Raw genomic sequence first — 14588 nt, 5'->3', positions numbered from 1 at the left:
AATTGTCTCTTAACGATCGTTCAGAGTTTCGAAAGATTAAAGTATGCCACTCTTTGTTGGACCAGTCTAAAATTAAGGTCTGTTAAAGTTGAAGGTTTTTGCAGGACATAATTTTTTATGACCATTTTAGGAGGTATATGTTTTGGTTCTACAAACATAAACAGGCAAATGTAACTATTTTTTGCAATTTTATATTTACGGCATAGTTGCTGGAAGTACTGGAATGGTTATCAATATTTTAATAACACGAGTTTTAGGAACTTTTTGACAAAATTTAAATTTTCTGAAAAATATTGTTCCAAGTTCATCGGTCTTTATGAGCCAGAAAAACCATGAAGTAGAGATACTGGATAGTCTGGAGACAATGAACTGGTTCTGAAAATGATATCACGGATTTTAGCAAGATTTTGTTAAAATTGTTTTTAATTTTTTTTAAAAATTGTTAAATTTTTAAATTTTCAATTTTAATTTCTTTGAAATTTTTGGGATTCTCTGAGTTCAGCAATTTTTATTGGCCAACAAAACTTTTTTAAGTCTTGCAATTGGGTGGACTGACAGAACTCCAGAGACAAAAGATTGTTTTTTGCCCTGAAACCGTCAAGTTTTGCACTTCTCAGCTTTTTGAAGCATTTGTCATATTTCTCGAGTTTCTACCTTTGGTGGCAAATTAATCTCTTTCAAGGCTTGTTTCTTAGTTAATGAGTGTTTTGACTTGTATCATATTTGGCATTCAAGGTAACAGCTTCAAGAATTTTATCAATGATTTTTTTGGTTTGTTTTTAGTTTGATTGATTTTATTTTCTCAAATCATAGATTGTCTTTTTGGCTGGGGTTGTTCAATTGATCTGCTAGTCAGGTACCTTAGTTCTTAGTTTTCCCTTCAATTCTTTGGATTGTATTTCAGGACTTGTCCTGGTATGTTTTTTTGTAAGATGTTTTACACAATTTTTACGACTTTAATCTTTCAAAACGGGATAAAGATGACAACCATCCTAATCTCTCCATTAAACCATCTGCAAGGCCTAAAAGATATTTAATTGTCTCTTAACGATCGTTCAGAGTTTCGAAAGATTAAAGTATGCCACTCTTTGTTGGACCAGTCTAAAATTAAGGTCTGTTAAAGTTGAAGGTTTTTGCAGGACATAATTTTTTATGACCATTTTAGGAGGTATATGTTTTGGTTCTACAAACATAAACAGGCAAATGTAACTATTTTTTGCAATTTTATATTTACGGCATAGTTGCTGGAAGTACTGGAATGGTTATCAATATTTTAATAACACGAGTTTTAGGAACTTTTTGACAAAATTTAAATTTTCTGAAAAATATTGTTCCAAGTTCATCGGTCTTTATGAGCCAGACAAACCATCAAGTAGAGATACTGGATAGTCTGGAGACAATGAAGTGGTTCTGAAAATGATATCACGGATTTTAGCAAGGTTTTGTTAAAACTGTTTTTAATTTTTTTTTTTAAAATTGTTAAATTTTTAAATTTTCAATTTTAATTTTATTGATTTTATTTTGTCAAATCTGAGATTCTTTTTGGCTGGGGTTGTTCAATTGATCTGCTAGTAAGGTACCTTAGTTCTTAGTTTTCCCTTCAATTCTTTGGATTGTATTCCAGGGCTTGTCCTGGTATGTTTCTTTGTAAGATGTTTTACACAATTTTTACGACTTTAATATTTCAAAACGGGAGAAAGATGACAACCATCCTAATCTCTCCTTTAAACCATCTGCAAGGCCTAAAAGATATTTAATTGTCTCTTAACGATCGTTCAGAGTTTCGAAAGATTAAAGTATGCCACTCTTTGTTGGACCAGTCTAAAATTAAGGTCTGTTAAAGTTGAAGGTTTTTGCAGGACATAATTTTTTATGACCATTTTAGGAGGTATATGTTTTGGTTCTACAAACATAAACAGGCAAATGTAACTATTTTTTGCAATTTTATATTTACGGCATAGTTGCTGGAAGTACTGGAATGGTTATCAATATTTTAATAACACGAGTTTTAGGAACTTTTTGACAAAATTTAAATTTTCTGAAAAATATTGTTCCAAGTTCATCGGTCTTTATGAGCCAGAAAAACCATGAAGTAGAGATACTGGATAGTCTGGAGACAATGAACTGGTTCTGAAAATGATATCACGGATTTTAGCAAGATTTTGTTAAAATTGTTTTTAATTTTTTTTAAAAATTGTTAAATTTTTAAATTTTCAATTTTAATTTCTTTGAAATTTTTGGGATTCTCTGAGTTCAGCAATTTTTATTGGCCAACAAAACTTTTTTAAGTCTTGCAATTGGGTGGACTGACAGAACTCCAGAGACAAAAGATTGTTTTTTGCCCTGAAACCGTCAAGTTTTGCACTTCTCAGCTTTTTGAAGCATTTGTCATATTTCTCGAGTTTCTACCTTTGGTGGCAAATTAATCTCTTTCAAGGCTTGTTTCTTAGTTAATGAGTGTTTTGACTTGTATCATATTTGGCATTCAAGGTAACAGCTTCAAGAATTTTATCAATGATTTTTTTGGTTTGTTTTTAGTTTGATTGATTTTATTTTCTCAAATCATAGATTGTCTTTTTGGCTGGGGTTGTTCAATTGATCTGCTAGTCAGGTACCTTAGTTCTTAGTTTTCCCTTCAATTCTTTGGATTGTATTTCAGGACTTGTCCTGGTATGTTTTTTTGTAAGATGTTTTACACAATTTTTACGACTTTAATCTTTCAAAACGGGATAAAGATGACAACCATCCTAATCTCTCCATTAAACCATCTGCAAGGGCTAAAAGATATTTAATTGTCTCTTAACGATCGTTCAGAGTTTTGAAAGATTAAAGTATGCGACTCTTTGTTGGATCAGTCTAAAATTAAGGTCTGTTAAAGTTGATTAAGGTTTTTGCAGGACATAATTTTTTATGACCATTTTAGGAGGTATATGTTTTGTTTCTACAAACATAAACAGGGAAATGTAACTATTTTTTGCAATTTTATATTTACGGCATAGTTGCTGGAAGTACTGGAATGGTTATCAATATTTTAATAACACGAGTTTTAGGAACTTTTTGACAAAATTTAAATTTTCTGAAAAATATTGTTCCAAGTTCATCGGTCTTTATGAGCCAGACAAACCATCAAGTAGAGATACTGGATAGTCTGGAGACAATGAAGTGGTTCTGAAAATGATATCACGGATTTTAGCAAGGTTTTGTTAAAACTGTTTTTAATTTTTTTTTTTAAAATTGTTAAATTTTTAAATTTTCAATTTTAATTTTATTGATTTTATTTTGTCAAATCTGAGATTCTTTTTGGCTGGGGTTGTTCAATTGATCTGCTAGTAAGGTACCTTAGTTCTTAGTTTTCCCTTCAATTCTTTGGATTGTATTCCAGGGCTTGTCCTGGTATGTTTCTTTGTACGATGTTTTACACAATTTTAATCTTTCAAAACGGGATAAAGATGACAACCATCCTAATCTCTCCATTAAACCATCTGCAAGGCCTAAAAGATATTTAATTGTCTCTTAACGATCGTTCAGAGTTTTGAAAGATTAAAGTATGCGACTCTTTGTTGGACCAGTCTAATATTAAGGTTTGTTAAAGTTGATTAAGGTTTTTGCAGGACATAATTTTTTATGACCATTTTAGGAGGTATATGTTTTGTTACTACAAATATAAACAGGCAAATGTTTACTATTTTTTGCAATTTTATATTTACGGCTTAGTTGCTGGAAGTACTGGAATGGTTGTCAATATTTTAATAACACGAGTTTTAGGACCTTTTTGACAAAATTTAATTTTTCTGAAAAATATTGTTCCAAGTTCATCGGTCTTTATGAGCCAGAAAAACCATGCAGTAGAGATACTGGATAGTCTGGAGACAATGAACTGGTTCTGAAAATGATATCACGGATTTTAGCAAGATTTTGTTAAAATTGTTTTTAATTTTTTTTAAAATTGTTAAATTTTTAAATTTTCAGTTTTAATTTCTTTGAAATTTTTGGGATTCTCTGAGTTCAGCAGTTTTTATTGGCCAACAAAACTTTTTTAAGTCTTGCAATTGGGTGGACTGACAGAACTCCAGAGACAAAAGATTGTTTTTTGTCCTGAAAACTTCAAGTTTTGCACTTCTCAGTTTTTTGAAGCATTTGTCATATTTCTCGAGTTTCTACCTTTAGTGGCAAATTAATCTCTTTCAAGGCTTGCTTCTTAGTTAATGAGTGTTTTGACTTGTATCATATTTGGCATTCAAGGTAACAGCTTCAAGAATTTTATCAATGATTTTTTTGGTTTGTTTTTAGTTTGATTGATTTTATCTTCTCAAATCTGAGATTGTCTTTTTGGCTGGGGCTCTTCAATTGATCTGCTAGTCAGGTACCTTAGTTCTTAGTTTTCCCTTCAATTCTTTGGATTGTATTTCAGGACTTGTCCTGGTATGTTTTTTGTAAGATGTTTCACATTTTTACGACTTTAATCTTTCAAAATGGGATAAAGATGACAACCATCCTAATCTCTCCATTAAACCATCTGCAAGGCCTAAAAGATATTTAATTGTCTCTTAACGATCGTTCAGAGTTTTGAAAGATTAAAGTATGCGACTCTTTGTTGGACCAGTCTAAAATTAAGGTTTGTTAAAGTTGATTAAGGTTTCTGCAGGACATAATTTTTTATGACCATTTTAGGAGTTATATGTTTTGGTACTACAAACATAAACAGGCAAATATTTACTATTTTTTGCAATTTTATATTTACGGCATAGTTGCTGGAAGTACTAGAATGGTTATCAATATTTTAATAACACGAGTTTTAGGAACTTTTTGACCAAGTTTAAATTTTCTGAAAAATATTGTTCCAAGTTCATCGGTCTTTAGGAGCCAGAAAAACCATGCAGTAAAGATACTGGATAGCCTGGAGACAATGAACTGGTTCTGAAAATGATATCACGGATTTTAGCAAGATTTTGTTAAAATTGTTTTTAAATTTTATTAAAATTGTTAATTTTTAAAATTTTCAATTTTATTTTTTTTGAAATTTTTGGGATTCTGAGTTCAGCAATTTTTATTGGCCAACAAAACTTTTTTAAGTCTTGCAATTGGGTGGACTGACAGAACTCCAGAGACAAAAAATTGATTTCTGTCCTGGAAACTTAAAGTTTTGTACTTTTCAGTTTTTTTAAGCATTTGTCATATTTCTCGAGTTTCTACCTTTAGTGGCAAATTAATCTCTTTCAAGGCTTGTATCTGAGTTAGAGTATTTTGACTTGCATCATATTTGGCATTCAAGGTAACAGCTTCAAGAATTTTAACAATAATTTTTTTGGTTTGTTTTTAGTTTGATTGATTTTATTTTCTCAAATCTGAGATTGTCTTTTTGGCTGGGGTTGTTCAATTGATCTGCTAGTCAAATACCTTAGTTCTTAGTTTTCCCTTCAATTCTTTGGATTGTATTTCAGGACTTGTCCTTGTATGTTTCTTTGTAAGATGTTTTACATTGTTTTTACGACTTTAATCTTTCAAAACGGGATAAAGATGACAACCATCCTAATCTCACCATTAAACCATCTGCAAGGCCTAAAAGATATTTAATTGTCTCTTAGCAATCGTTCAGAGTTTTGAAAGATTAATGTATGCGACTCTTTGTTGGACCAGTCTAAAATTAAGGTTTGTTAAAGTTGATTAAGGTTTTTGCAGGACATAATTTTTTATGACCATTTTAGGAGGTATATGTTTTCGTACTACAAACATAAACAGGCAAATATTTTCTATTTTTTGCAGTTTTTTATTTACGGCATAGTTGCTGGAAGTACTGGAATGGTTATCAATATTTTAATAACACGAGTTTTAGGAACTTTTTGACAAAATTTAAATTTTCTGAAAAATATTGTTCTAAGTTCATCGGTCTTTATGAGCCAGAAAAACTATGCAGTAGAGATACTGGATAGCCTGGAGACAATGAACTGGTTCTGAAAATGATATCACGGATTTTAGCAGGATTTTGTTAAAATTGTTTTTAAATTTTATTAAAATTGTTAATTTTTAAGTTTTCAATTTTGATCTCTTTGAAATTTTTGGGATTCTCTGAATTCAGCAATTTTTATTGGCCAACAAAACTTTTTTAAGTCTTGCAATTGGGTGGACTGACAGAACTCAAGAGACAAAAAATGTTTTTTGTCCTGGAAACTTCAAGTTTTGAACTTTTCAGTTTTTTGAAGCATTTGTCCTATTTCTCCAGTTTCTACCTTTAGTGGCAAATTAATCTCTTTCAAGGATTGTTTCTTAGTTAATGAGTATTTTGACTTGTATCATATTTGGCATTCAAGGTAACAGCTTCAAGAGTTTTATGAATGATTTTTTGGTTTGTTTTTAGTTTGATTGATTTTTTTTTCTCAAATCTGAGATTGTCTTTTTGGCTCTGGTTGTTCAATTGATCTGCTAGTCAAATACCTTAGTTCTTAGTTTTCCCTTCAATTCTTTGGATTGTATTTCAGGACTTGTCCTGGTATGTTTCTTTGTAAGATGTTTTACATTGTTTTTACGACTTTAATCTTTCAAAACGGGATAAACAGGTAAGCACAGTGGGAATTAAGTTCGATTAGAAGCTCTAAGGTGGCTTTAGTAGTCTTTCAACTGCTTAGAGTGCTTAGGCTGCTAGGAGGGCCTGAATTCGAGGTTAAATAGTCACTCTTAGGCGTTTTTGCGCCCAAAATGGCGCAAGTTTTGCGTTTTTTTTTGTTATTTTTCGAGTTTTTTTACCATTTCTGGATTGACGTTTAATTGCTCTCTAACAAAGTTTTTATTAATCTTAATATGCATGTTGGTCTTTTTTATGCGATTTTTGGTTGACCGATTTTTTGACTGACGCGTTTGACTTTTCGTCCGCAAATACGGGATGATCAGGTTGCGTCCAGCTGGTATTAAGTGCTCTTAGAGACTTTCAGCTCACTAGTCTCCGAGTGTGCGATTCTCAAACTGTTTTGGAGAATTAAACGTTTGTTGTGAATGGCGGTTCTTACATGTGGACCTCCTCCCCCATCATCTTCCCCCTCTCACTTCACCCCAATCCCCACCCCGCACATTGCTCAGGCCGTAAGGGCTCCGTGCAGCCAAAATCAGCCCTCCTACCGTTGCCTTCACCCCACTCCCCCGCTGCGCTCTCCTCGCGCCCCTTCAATTAAGCTAAAGCCAGCCTCACTATACTGTGGCTAGCTACTGACGAAGCCAAGATCTCGCCGGTAGTTTGAGAGCAATTCGCCCGACCTTTTTTGTGAGCTATATGTTTGGTACCGCAAACATAAACACGCTCAATTATGCTGTTTTTTTTGCAATTCGTGTTTTTTGAAAATTTTGTCTTCAAAATTTTTCCAGCCCTTGGGGCCATGAAACCTCCTCTTGGACTGGATAATAGGTTACTTCCAATTTTCCTAGTAACAATCGAAGGGTTTTCAAGTTTTTAATTTCATAAAATTATTGGCTTATATAGAATATTTCCAATTTTTCTCAAGTTTTTTTAACATTTTTTGTTTGTTTTTTTTTATTTTTTTTGCAGCAATGGGGGTCATGTCAATCTCCTCCAGAGTTTGTTATTAGGCTACTGAAGTGTTGCTAGGGACAACGGAATGGCATTCAACATTTTATTATCACAAATTTTGCAATTTTTTGATAAAATGTGGTATTTTTCAAGTTTACTGAAATGTCTTCTCATGTTCCAAATTTATCGTTCTTTCAGGGCCTGAATTAGGTTGCGTGGGCTTGAAATTAGGTTGCGTGGGCTTGAAATTAGGTTGCTGAATAGTTTGCTGACAGTGTATTGGTGCTGGAGATATTAACATCATTACGATTTTTGTCATTTTCTGGTTTCATCTATCGTTAAGAGACAATTAAATATCTTTTAGGCCTTGCAGATGGTTTAATGGAGAGATTGGGATGGTTGTCATCTTCTTAATATCACAAATATGTCGCAATTCTTTGAAGATTGAAATATTTTTCATATTTTCTAAGAGTTATCATGTTCAGAGTTTATTGAACTTTATGAGACCGTGAAGCGTTTTTAAGCTTGAAATTGGGTTACTGAATAGTTTTAGGAGACAACGGAATGTTTCCTAATACGATAATGTTGCGAATTTTGCAACTTTCCATTTAAATTTTTACTGTAATCAATTTTTTTGGAAGATTTTTCTGGTTTTCTGAGTTTATTGATCTTTGGGGCAATGAAACTTTTTTAGGCCTTGCAGATCGGCTACCGGGCCGATTCGAGAGATAAAAAAGATGGTTTTGTACAGAATATTATTGCGAACCATAGAAACTTTTAAATTTTGCATTTTTCGATTTAATCATTTGTCATTTTTCATATTTTTATTCTAATTGTTTATGCTAAATCTTAAGTGGCCATTAGACCGCTTGTACATGTGTTATTGTGTATAATTGAAGTGATCAAATATTGCCTTCAGAGTAAAAGTTTTAAGAGTTTTAGCAATGATAATATTTTTGTTTAGTTTATTTGATTATTTTAGTTTCTCAACTTTTGAGACTACTTCTTTCTCACTGGCATTGATCAAGTGGTCTGCTGGTCAGATACATCAGTTTTCAGTTGGATATTCAATTCATGGGATTTATTTCAGGACTTGTCCTGCTGCTTTTTTTCAATTCGTCGCCTGCATCGATGATTCTTGCGACCATTGACTTTCTCCATTTCAGTGACTTCTCCTGCTCTGCGGTTAAAATTTGTGTGCTTGACGTTACTTGTTTCGCTTTCAGGTCAATTGCGTGACTTACTCCACTTAAAAGATGAGTTTTGAACTCACTTCGTGAATTTAAATTTTATGAACATTTACTACTTAAAGATCTAAGTAGTGCCAAACCTATATGCCCTAATTAGAGTCTTGAGTATTAGTCTTGAGTTTTTGATTTCGAATATTAATTTAAAAAAGCTCTATTAGGGCTTTTCCTTATAGTGCGTATGTGTCTCATAAAAATGAGAGTCCGAATCTAACCCAAAAAGTCTAGTGGTTCATTAAGAGACTGGTGGTCAATCTGTCTCTTATTTCTTCAGTTGTTTCTATGGAAGGCCACAAAGTTCTATGGCGGCTATTTTCCGGCAATCTGCCGGCTATGTTTTGCTCTCGAGCGAAGTTTTAAGCAGTTACTGTTAACGTTGTTAACGTGTGTCTTATGCAAATTTGCGTTTCACCGCTTTCTTCTAGAATTCTTTCGATTTCACTTCTTGAGTGGCTTTCGCACACTTGACTTCTTGATTTTTGGCTTGACATTAATTTATTGAGAAGCAAATGATTTTTTGAGTGATTTGAATTGCCCGCATTCAGAGTTGCTAAAATAAAAGCGACTGCGTATTCAGAGTTGCTAAAAATAAAAGCTATATTTAGAGTTATTGTGCCTGACTATAATTCGAGGGTTGGTGGATCCGAACCCCTCGCCACTCAGAAGTTTCCGCATCATAAAAGCTTCTCTAGCCTCGCCAGTCGTTCGAGAGTAATTCTTCTGACGCTAGTCGGTTTATGTTTTTTTTTGTTTTCAGAGTCCATTCCCCGGAGATGACGAGGAGGAAATCTTTGATGCAATCGTGCATGATGAAGTGCACTACCCTCGATTCCTGTCACCCGAGTCACTTAGTTTATTACGCAAGTTGCTTCGCAAGTTTTTTTTTAACATTTTTTGTTTTTTTTTATTTTTTTGCAGCGATGGGGGTCATGTCAATTTCCTCCAGGGTTTGTTATTAGGCTACTGAAGTGTTGCTAGGGACAACGGAATGGCATTCAACATTTTATTATCACAAATTTTGCAATTTTTTGATAAAATGTGGAATTTTTCAAGTTTACTGAAATGTCTTCTCATGTTCCAAATTTATTGTTCTTTCAGGGCCTGAATTAGGTTGCGTGGGCTTGAAATTAGATTGCGGGGGCTTGAAATTAGGTTGCGTGGGCTTGAAATTAGGTTGCTGAATAGTTTGCTGACAGTGTATTGGTGCTGGAGATATTAACATCATTACGATTTTTGTCATTTTCTGGTTTCATCTATCGTTAAGAGACAATTAAATATTTTTTAGGCCTTGCAGATGGTTTAATGGAGAGATTGGGATGGTTGTCATCTTCTTAATATCACAAATATGTCGCAATTCTTTGAAGATTGAAATATTTTTTCATATTTTCTAAGAGTTATCATGTTCAGAGTTTATTGAACTTTATGAGACCGTGAAGCTTTTTTAAGCTTGAAATTGGATTACTGAATAGTTTTAGGAGACAACGGAATGTTTCCTAAGGCGATAATGTTGCGAATTTTGCAACTTTCCATTTAAATTTTTACTGTAATCAATTTTTTTGGAAGATTTTTCTAGTTTTCTGAGTTTATTGATCTTTGGGGCAATGAAACTTTTTTAGGCCTTGCAGATCGGCTACCGGGCCGATTCGAGAGATAAAAAAGATGGTTTTGTACAGAATATTATTGCGAACCATAGAAACTTTTAAATTTTGCATTTTTCGATTTAATCATTTGTCATTTTTCATATTTTTATTCTAATTGTTTATGCTAAATCTTAAGTGGCCAATGAAACTTTTTTAGGCCTTGCAGATCGGCTACTGCGCCGATTCGAGAGATGAAAAAGATGGTTTTGTACAGAATATTATTGCGAACCATAGAAACTTTTAAATTTTGCATTTTTCGATTTAATCATTTGTCATTTTTCATATTTTTATTCTAATTGTTTATGCTAAATCTTAAGTGGCCATTAGACCGCTTTCAAGGCTTGTACATGTGTTATTGTGTATAATTGAAGTGATCAAATATTGCCTTCAGAGTAAAAGTTTTAAGAGTTTTAGCAATGATAATATTTTTGTTTAGTTTATTTGATTATTTTAGTTTCTCAACTTTTGAGACTACTTCTTTCTCACTGGCATTGATCAAGTGGTCTGCTGGTCAGATACATCAGTTTTCAGTTGGATATTCAATTCATGGGATTTATTTCAGGACTTGTCCTGCTGCTTTTTTTCAATTCGTCGCCTGCATCGATGATTCTTGCGACCATTGACTTTCTCCATTTCAGTGACTTCTCCTGCTCTGCGGTTAAAATTTGTGTGCTTGACGTTACTTGTTTCGCTTTCAGGTCAATTGCGTGACTTACTCCACTTAAAAGATGAGTTTTGAACTCACTTCGTGAATTTAAATTTTATGAACATTTACTACTTAAAGATCTAAGTAGTGCCAAACCTATATGCCCTAATTAGAGTCTTGAGTATTAGTCTTGAGTTTTTGATTTCGAATATTAATTTAAAAAAAGCTCTATTAGGGCTTTTCCTTATAGTGCGTATGTGTCTCATAAAAATGAGAGTCCAAATCTAACCCAAAAAGTCTAGTGGTTCATTAAGAGACTGGTGGTCAATCTGTCTCTTATTTCTTCAGTTGTTTCTATGGAAGGCCACAAAGTTCTATGGCGGCTATTTTCCGGCAATCTGCCGGCTATGTTTTGCTCTCGAGCGAAGTTTTAAGCAGTTACTGTTAACGTTGTTAACGTGTGTCTTATGCAAATTTGCGTTTCACCGCTTTCTTCTAGAACATTCTTTCGATTTCACTTCTTGAGTGGCTTTCGCACACTTGACTTCTTGATTTTTGGCTTGACATTAATTTATTGAGAAGCAAATGATTTTTTGAGTGATTTGAATTGCCCGCATTCAGAGTTGCTAAAATAAAAGCGACTGCGTATTCAGAGTTGCTAAAAATAAAAGCTATATTTAGAGTTATTGTGCCTGACTATAATTCGAGGGTTGGTGGATCCGAACCCCTCGCCACTCAGAAGTTTCCGCATCATAAAAGCTTCTCTAGCCTCGCCAGTCGTTCGAGAGTAATTCTTCTGACGCTAGTCGGTTTATGTTTTTTTTTTGTTTTCAGAGTCCATTCCCCGGAGATGACGAGGAGGAAATCTTTGATGCAATCGTGCATGATGAAGTGCACTACCCTCGATTCCTGTCACCCGAGTCACTTAGTTTATTACGCAAGTTGCTTCGCAAGAAACCAGAAACAAGGTTGGGCTACTCAGAGCGAGACGCTGAAGACGTGAAAGCACAAGCATTTTTCAAAAACCTACAATGGGAAGATCTGTTAATGCGGAGAATAAAGCCACCATTTGTGCCCGTTATTAACCATCCTGAGGATACAAGCAACTTTGACGAGGATTTTACAAAAGAGGCTCCTATTTTGACACCTCCGAAAGAGAACCCGCGACCTCTAACCATCCAAGAACAGGATGAGTTCAAAGATTTTGAATACATGACGGATTGGTGTTAAAAAAGAAAGATGACTTTTTATTGCCTCTTTTTGTCCAGACTTATCATAGCGATATTCGAGTTCATGACATTGCAAGAAACTCCATTTCTTAGTCAAAACGGAGCACTATAAAATATTTTTCAACCAGATCTATTGACTCTTAATTTGTGTTTAACTGCTGATGGAGTGTAAAGAAAGTACGTACATTACACAGTACCAAGTAGTGTTTTAGAGCTTTTCTGTAAAAATTTTATCAGTTCTTTCTTCCGTGCTTCCTTAACTCATCATCATCTTTTCCAACTTTTCTATTATGTCAAATTGAACTGAAGCAGACAGCACAGACCATGCGACATTATAACTTACACTGTTACCTCCCCTGGGTGTCAATAATTGACTTAGTTTCTCGAAAGTTGAATTTTGGTAATGCTTATAGTTCTTGATTCCTCTGATGGGGTTCTACTTATTTTCGCCCCGATTCGTTTAACCCCGCATATCTTAGCTCAATATTTCACCCCTCTATCATTTCACCCCGCAAATTAGCAGTCAGGAAGCGGGGGGGGGGGGGGGGTAAAACAGAATAGATCCGGTTAATGCAAAGTTACTGAGCGTAAAAACTGCACTAGAGAGGTATTTAAGCAAGAGAATAAATCAGCTATGTTGTAAACAGCGTAAACAAGTTCGATTGATAGTATGATCTGGTATTCTGACTTCAAGAGATTGCTTCTAAGAGTGGTGCAAAAGTTGTTCTCAGGCGGGCAAATTGTAAGGGTGTAAATGAGTTGAAGTCGCCATAATTTGTATTTTAATATTTCAAACGAAGTTCGAAACAATTATTGTATTTTTGTGTCTTTTTATGCCGAATTTTTGTCTGACCATTTTTGCGCTATTCGTCTAGAACATCCTTTGACTTCTTGAGTGATATTTTCACGCTTGAGTTCTTCATGTTTAAGTGATATGAGTTTTTCTCATTCTGAAATAAAGTTTGTTGCTAATATAAAAGCGATTGTAAGCGTAAGTGAATCAATACATTATAGCTTAGTGGTTAAGATGTCAGACACAGCGTTCGAGGTCTGGGTTCGTTTTTTTTTTTGCTTCCATAAATAAATTTTAAGCACGCCTACTGTCAATTAAATCTCCTCGCCTGTCGATCGGCAGCAATTCATTCGACCTCAGTCGGTTCATGTTTGTCCAGAGGAATCAGGCTAAGTTATTTCCAAATCTGTGTTCTGGGATTGTGAGGTTACGGTGATTGCTTGTCTACACTACCCTGTAACAACCAACCATTTTATGTTCTCAGCTTTTCCTTCGATATGTTAAACGTCAAATCCTCGCGCATTCAAACCGATGTATGCCTGTGTTTCACGTATGTCTAAAAGACAACCACCCTATCACAAACTTGTCTGTGCCATGCTATAATAGTTATTGTTCTGTTCACTTGATTTATTCACCCTCATTGGTTGATTAATTGATCACATCGTGAACTAATTGTTGTCCATAATATAATTTTGGTGGTAAAATTGACTACTTTAACTGATATGTACAGATAGCTAGCTACACTCACACATACATGCCTTAAGCGCCTTTCTCATTCAGTTGCATTAATCTTACAGGAACTGTCCCCCCCCCCCCCCCACACCTCCCCTTCACTGTAGATTATGGCCCTCCATAATTAATATCTATGCACTTTTATAATAGCATCAATAAACGGTTATGGATAGCCCCACCCCTTATTACGCTATGCAGACCATTATCAGTCCATGGACAATCATTAATTTCCTCACATCGGGTTATGAAGGCAAAAAAATTGTTCAGGGGGTAAAAAGGAAACGGTTCCCTCTTCGGATGTTGGATTGGTTTGCGTAATGAACAAGTTATTTTTTGGCAATCCATGTTATTTAATTTTGTAAAATATGAACCTTGTAAAGTTGTCCCCTACTGAGACGCCATGTGACAAAGTTTCACTTTAAGATTCACTTAAGTTGTGCGAAAACTTGTTCAGTCTGCTGATGATTTGTTCAATATTTCTGTAAATTGTTGCCATTCAATTCTGAATCGTGAGCACGAATAGATTAAATTACTTTACAAGTTGGATCTATTCTGTGACCCCCACCCCCCGATCAGGCGCTTTTTAACACACATGGTAGCGTTCTATTTATCAGTACATCATTTCCAACAGGGGATCATAAACGGCAAATAAGGATGGAATTGGGGGGGGGGGGGGGGGGGGGTTTGAATAGATCCGAATTGTGATATTAAACAGTAATAACCAACATAACTGGTTAGAGCTAGGAAAAACTTTAGAGCACAACGAAAGTGACTGTTTATGTTAT

The 14588-nt window shown here is 34.4% G+C and overlaps 1 protein-coding gene across 1 annotated transcript in view; it reads left to right on the top strand.

The window, feature by feature from the left end:
- LOC142344414 (serine/threonine-protein kinase N2-like) overlaps positions 1-12663 on the top strand; it is a 71668-nt gene extending 59005 nt beyond the window's left edge. The window contains exon 17 of the mRNA XM_075396033.1: positions 11884-12663. Within this exon, the coding sequence (XP_075252148.1) occupies positions 11884-12279 (396 nt within the window). The 3' untranslated portion in view covers positions 12280-12663. The remainder of the gene's footprint in view (positions 1-11883) is intronic.
- The last annotated feature ends 1925 nt before the right edge of the window (positions 12664-14588 follow it).

The sequence above is a fragment of the Convolutriloba macropyga genome, chromosome 8 (genome assembly GCF_964194025.1).
Source record: "Convolutriloba macropyga chromosome 8, txConMacr16.3, whole genome shotgun sequence".
Taxonomy (NCBI): Eukaryota; Metazoa; Xenacoelomorpha; order Acoela; family Convolutidae; genus Convolutriloba; species Convolutriloba macropyga.
The sequence above is the reverse complement of the archived record's forward strand: the minus strand, read 5'-3'. Positions and strand labels throughout refer to the sequence as shown.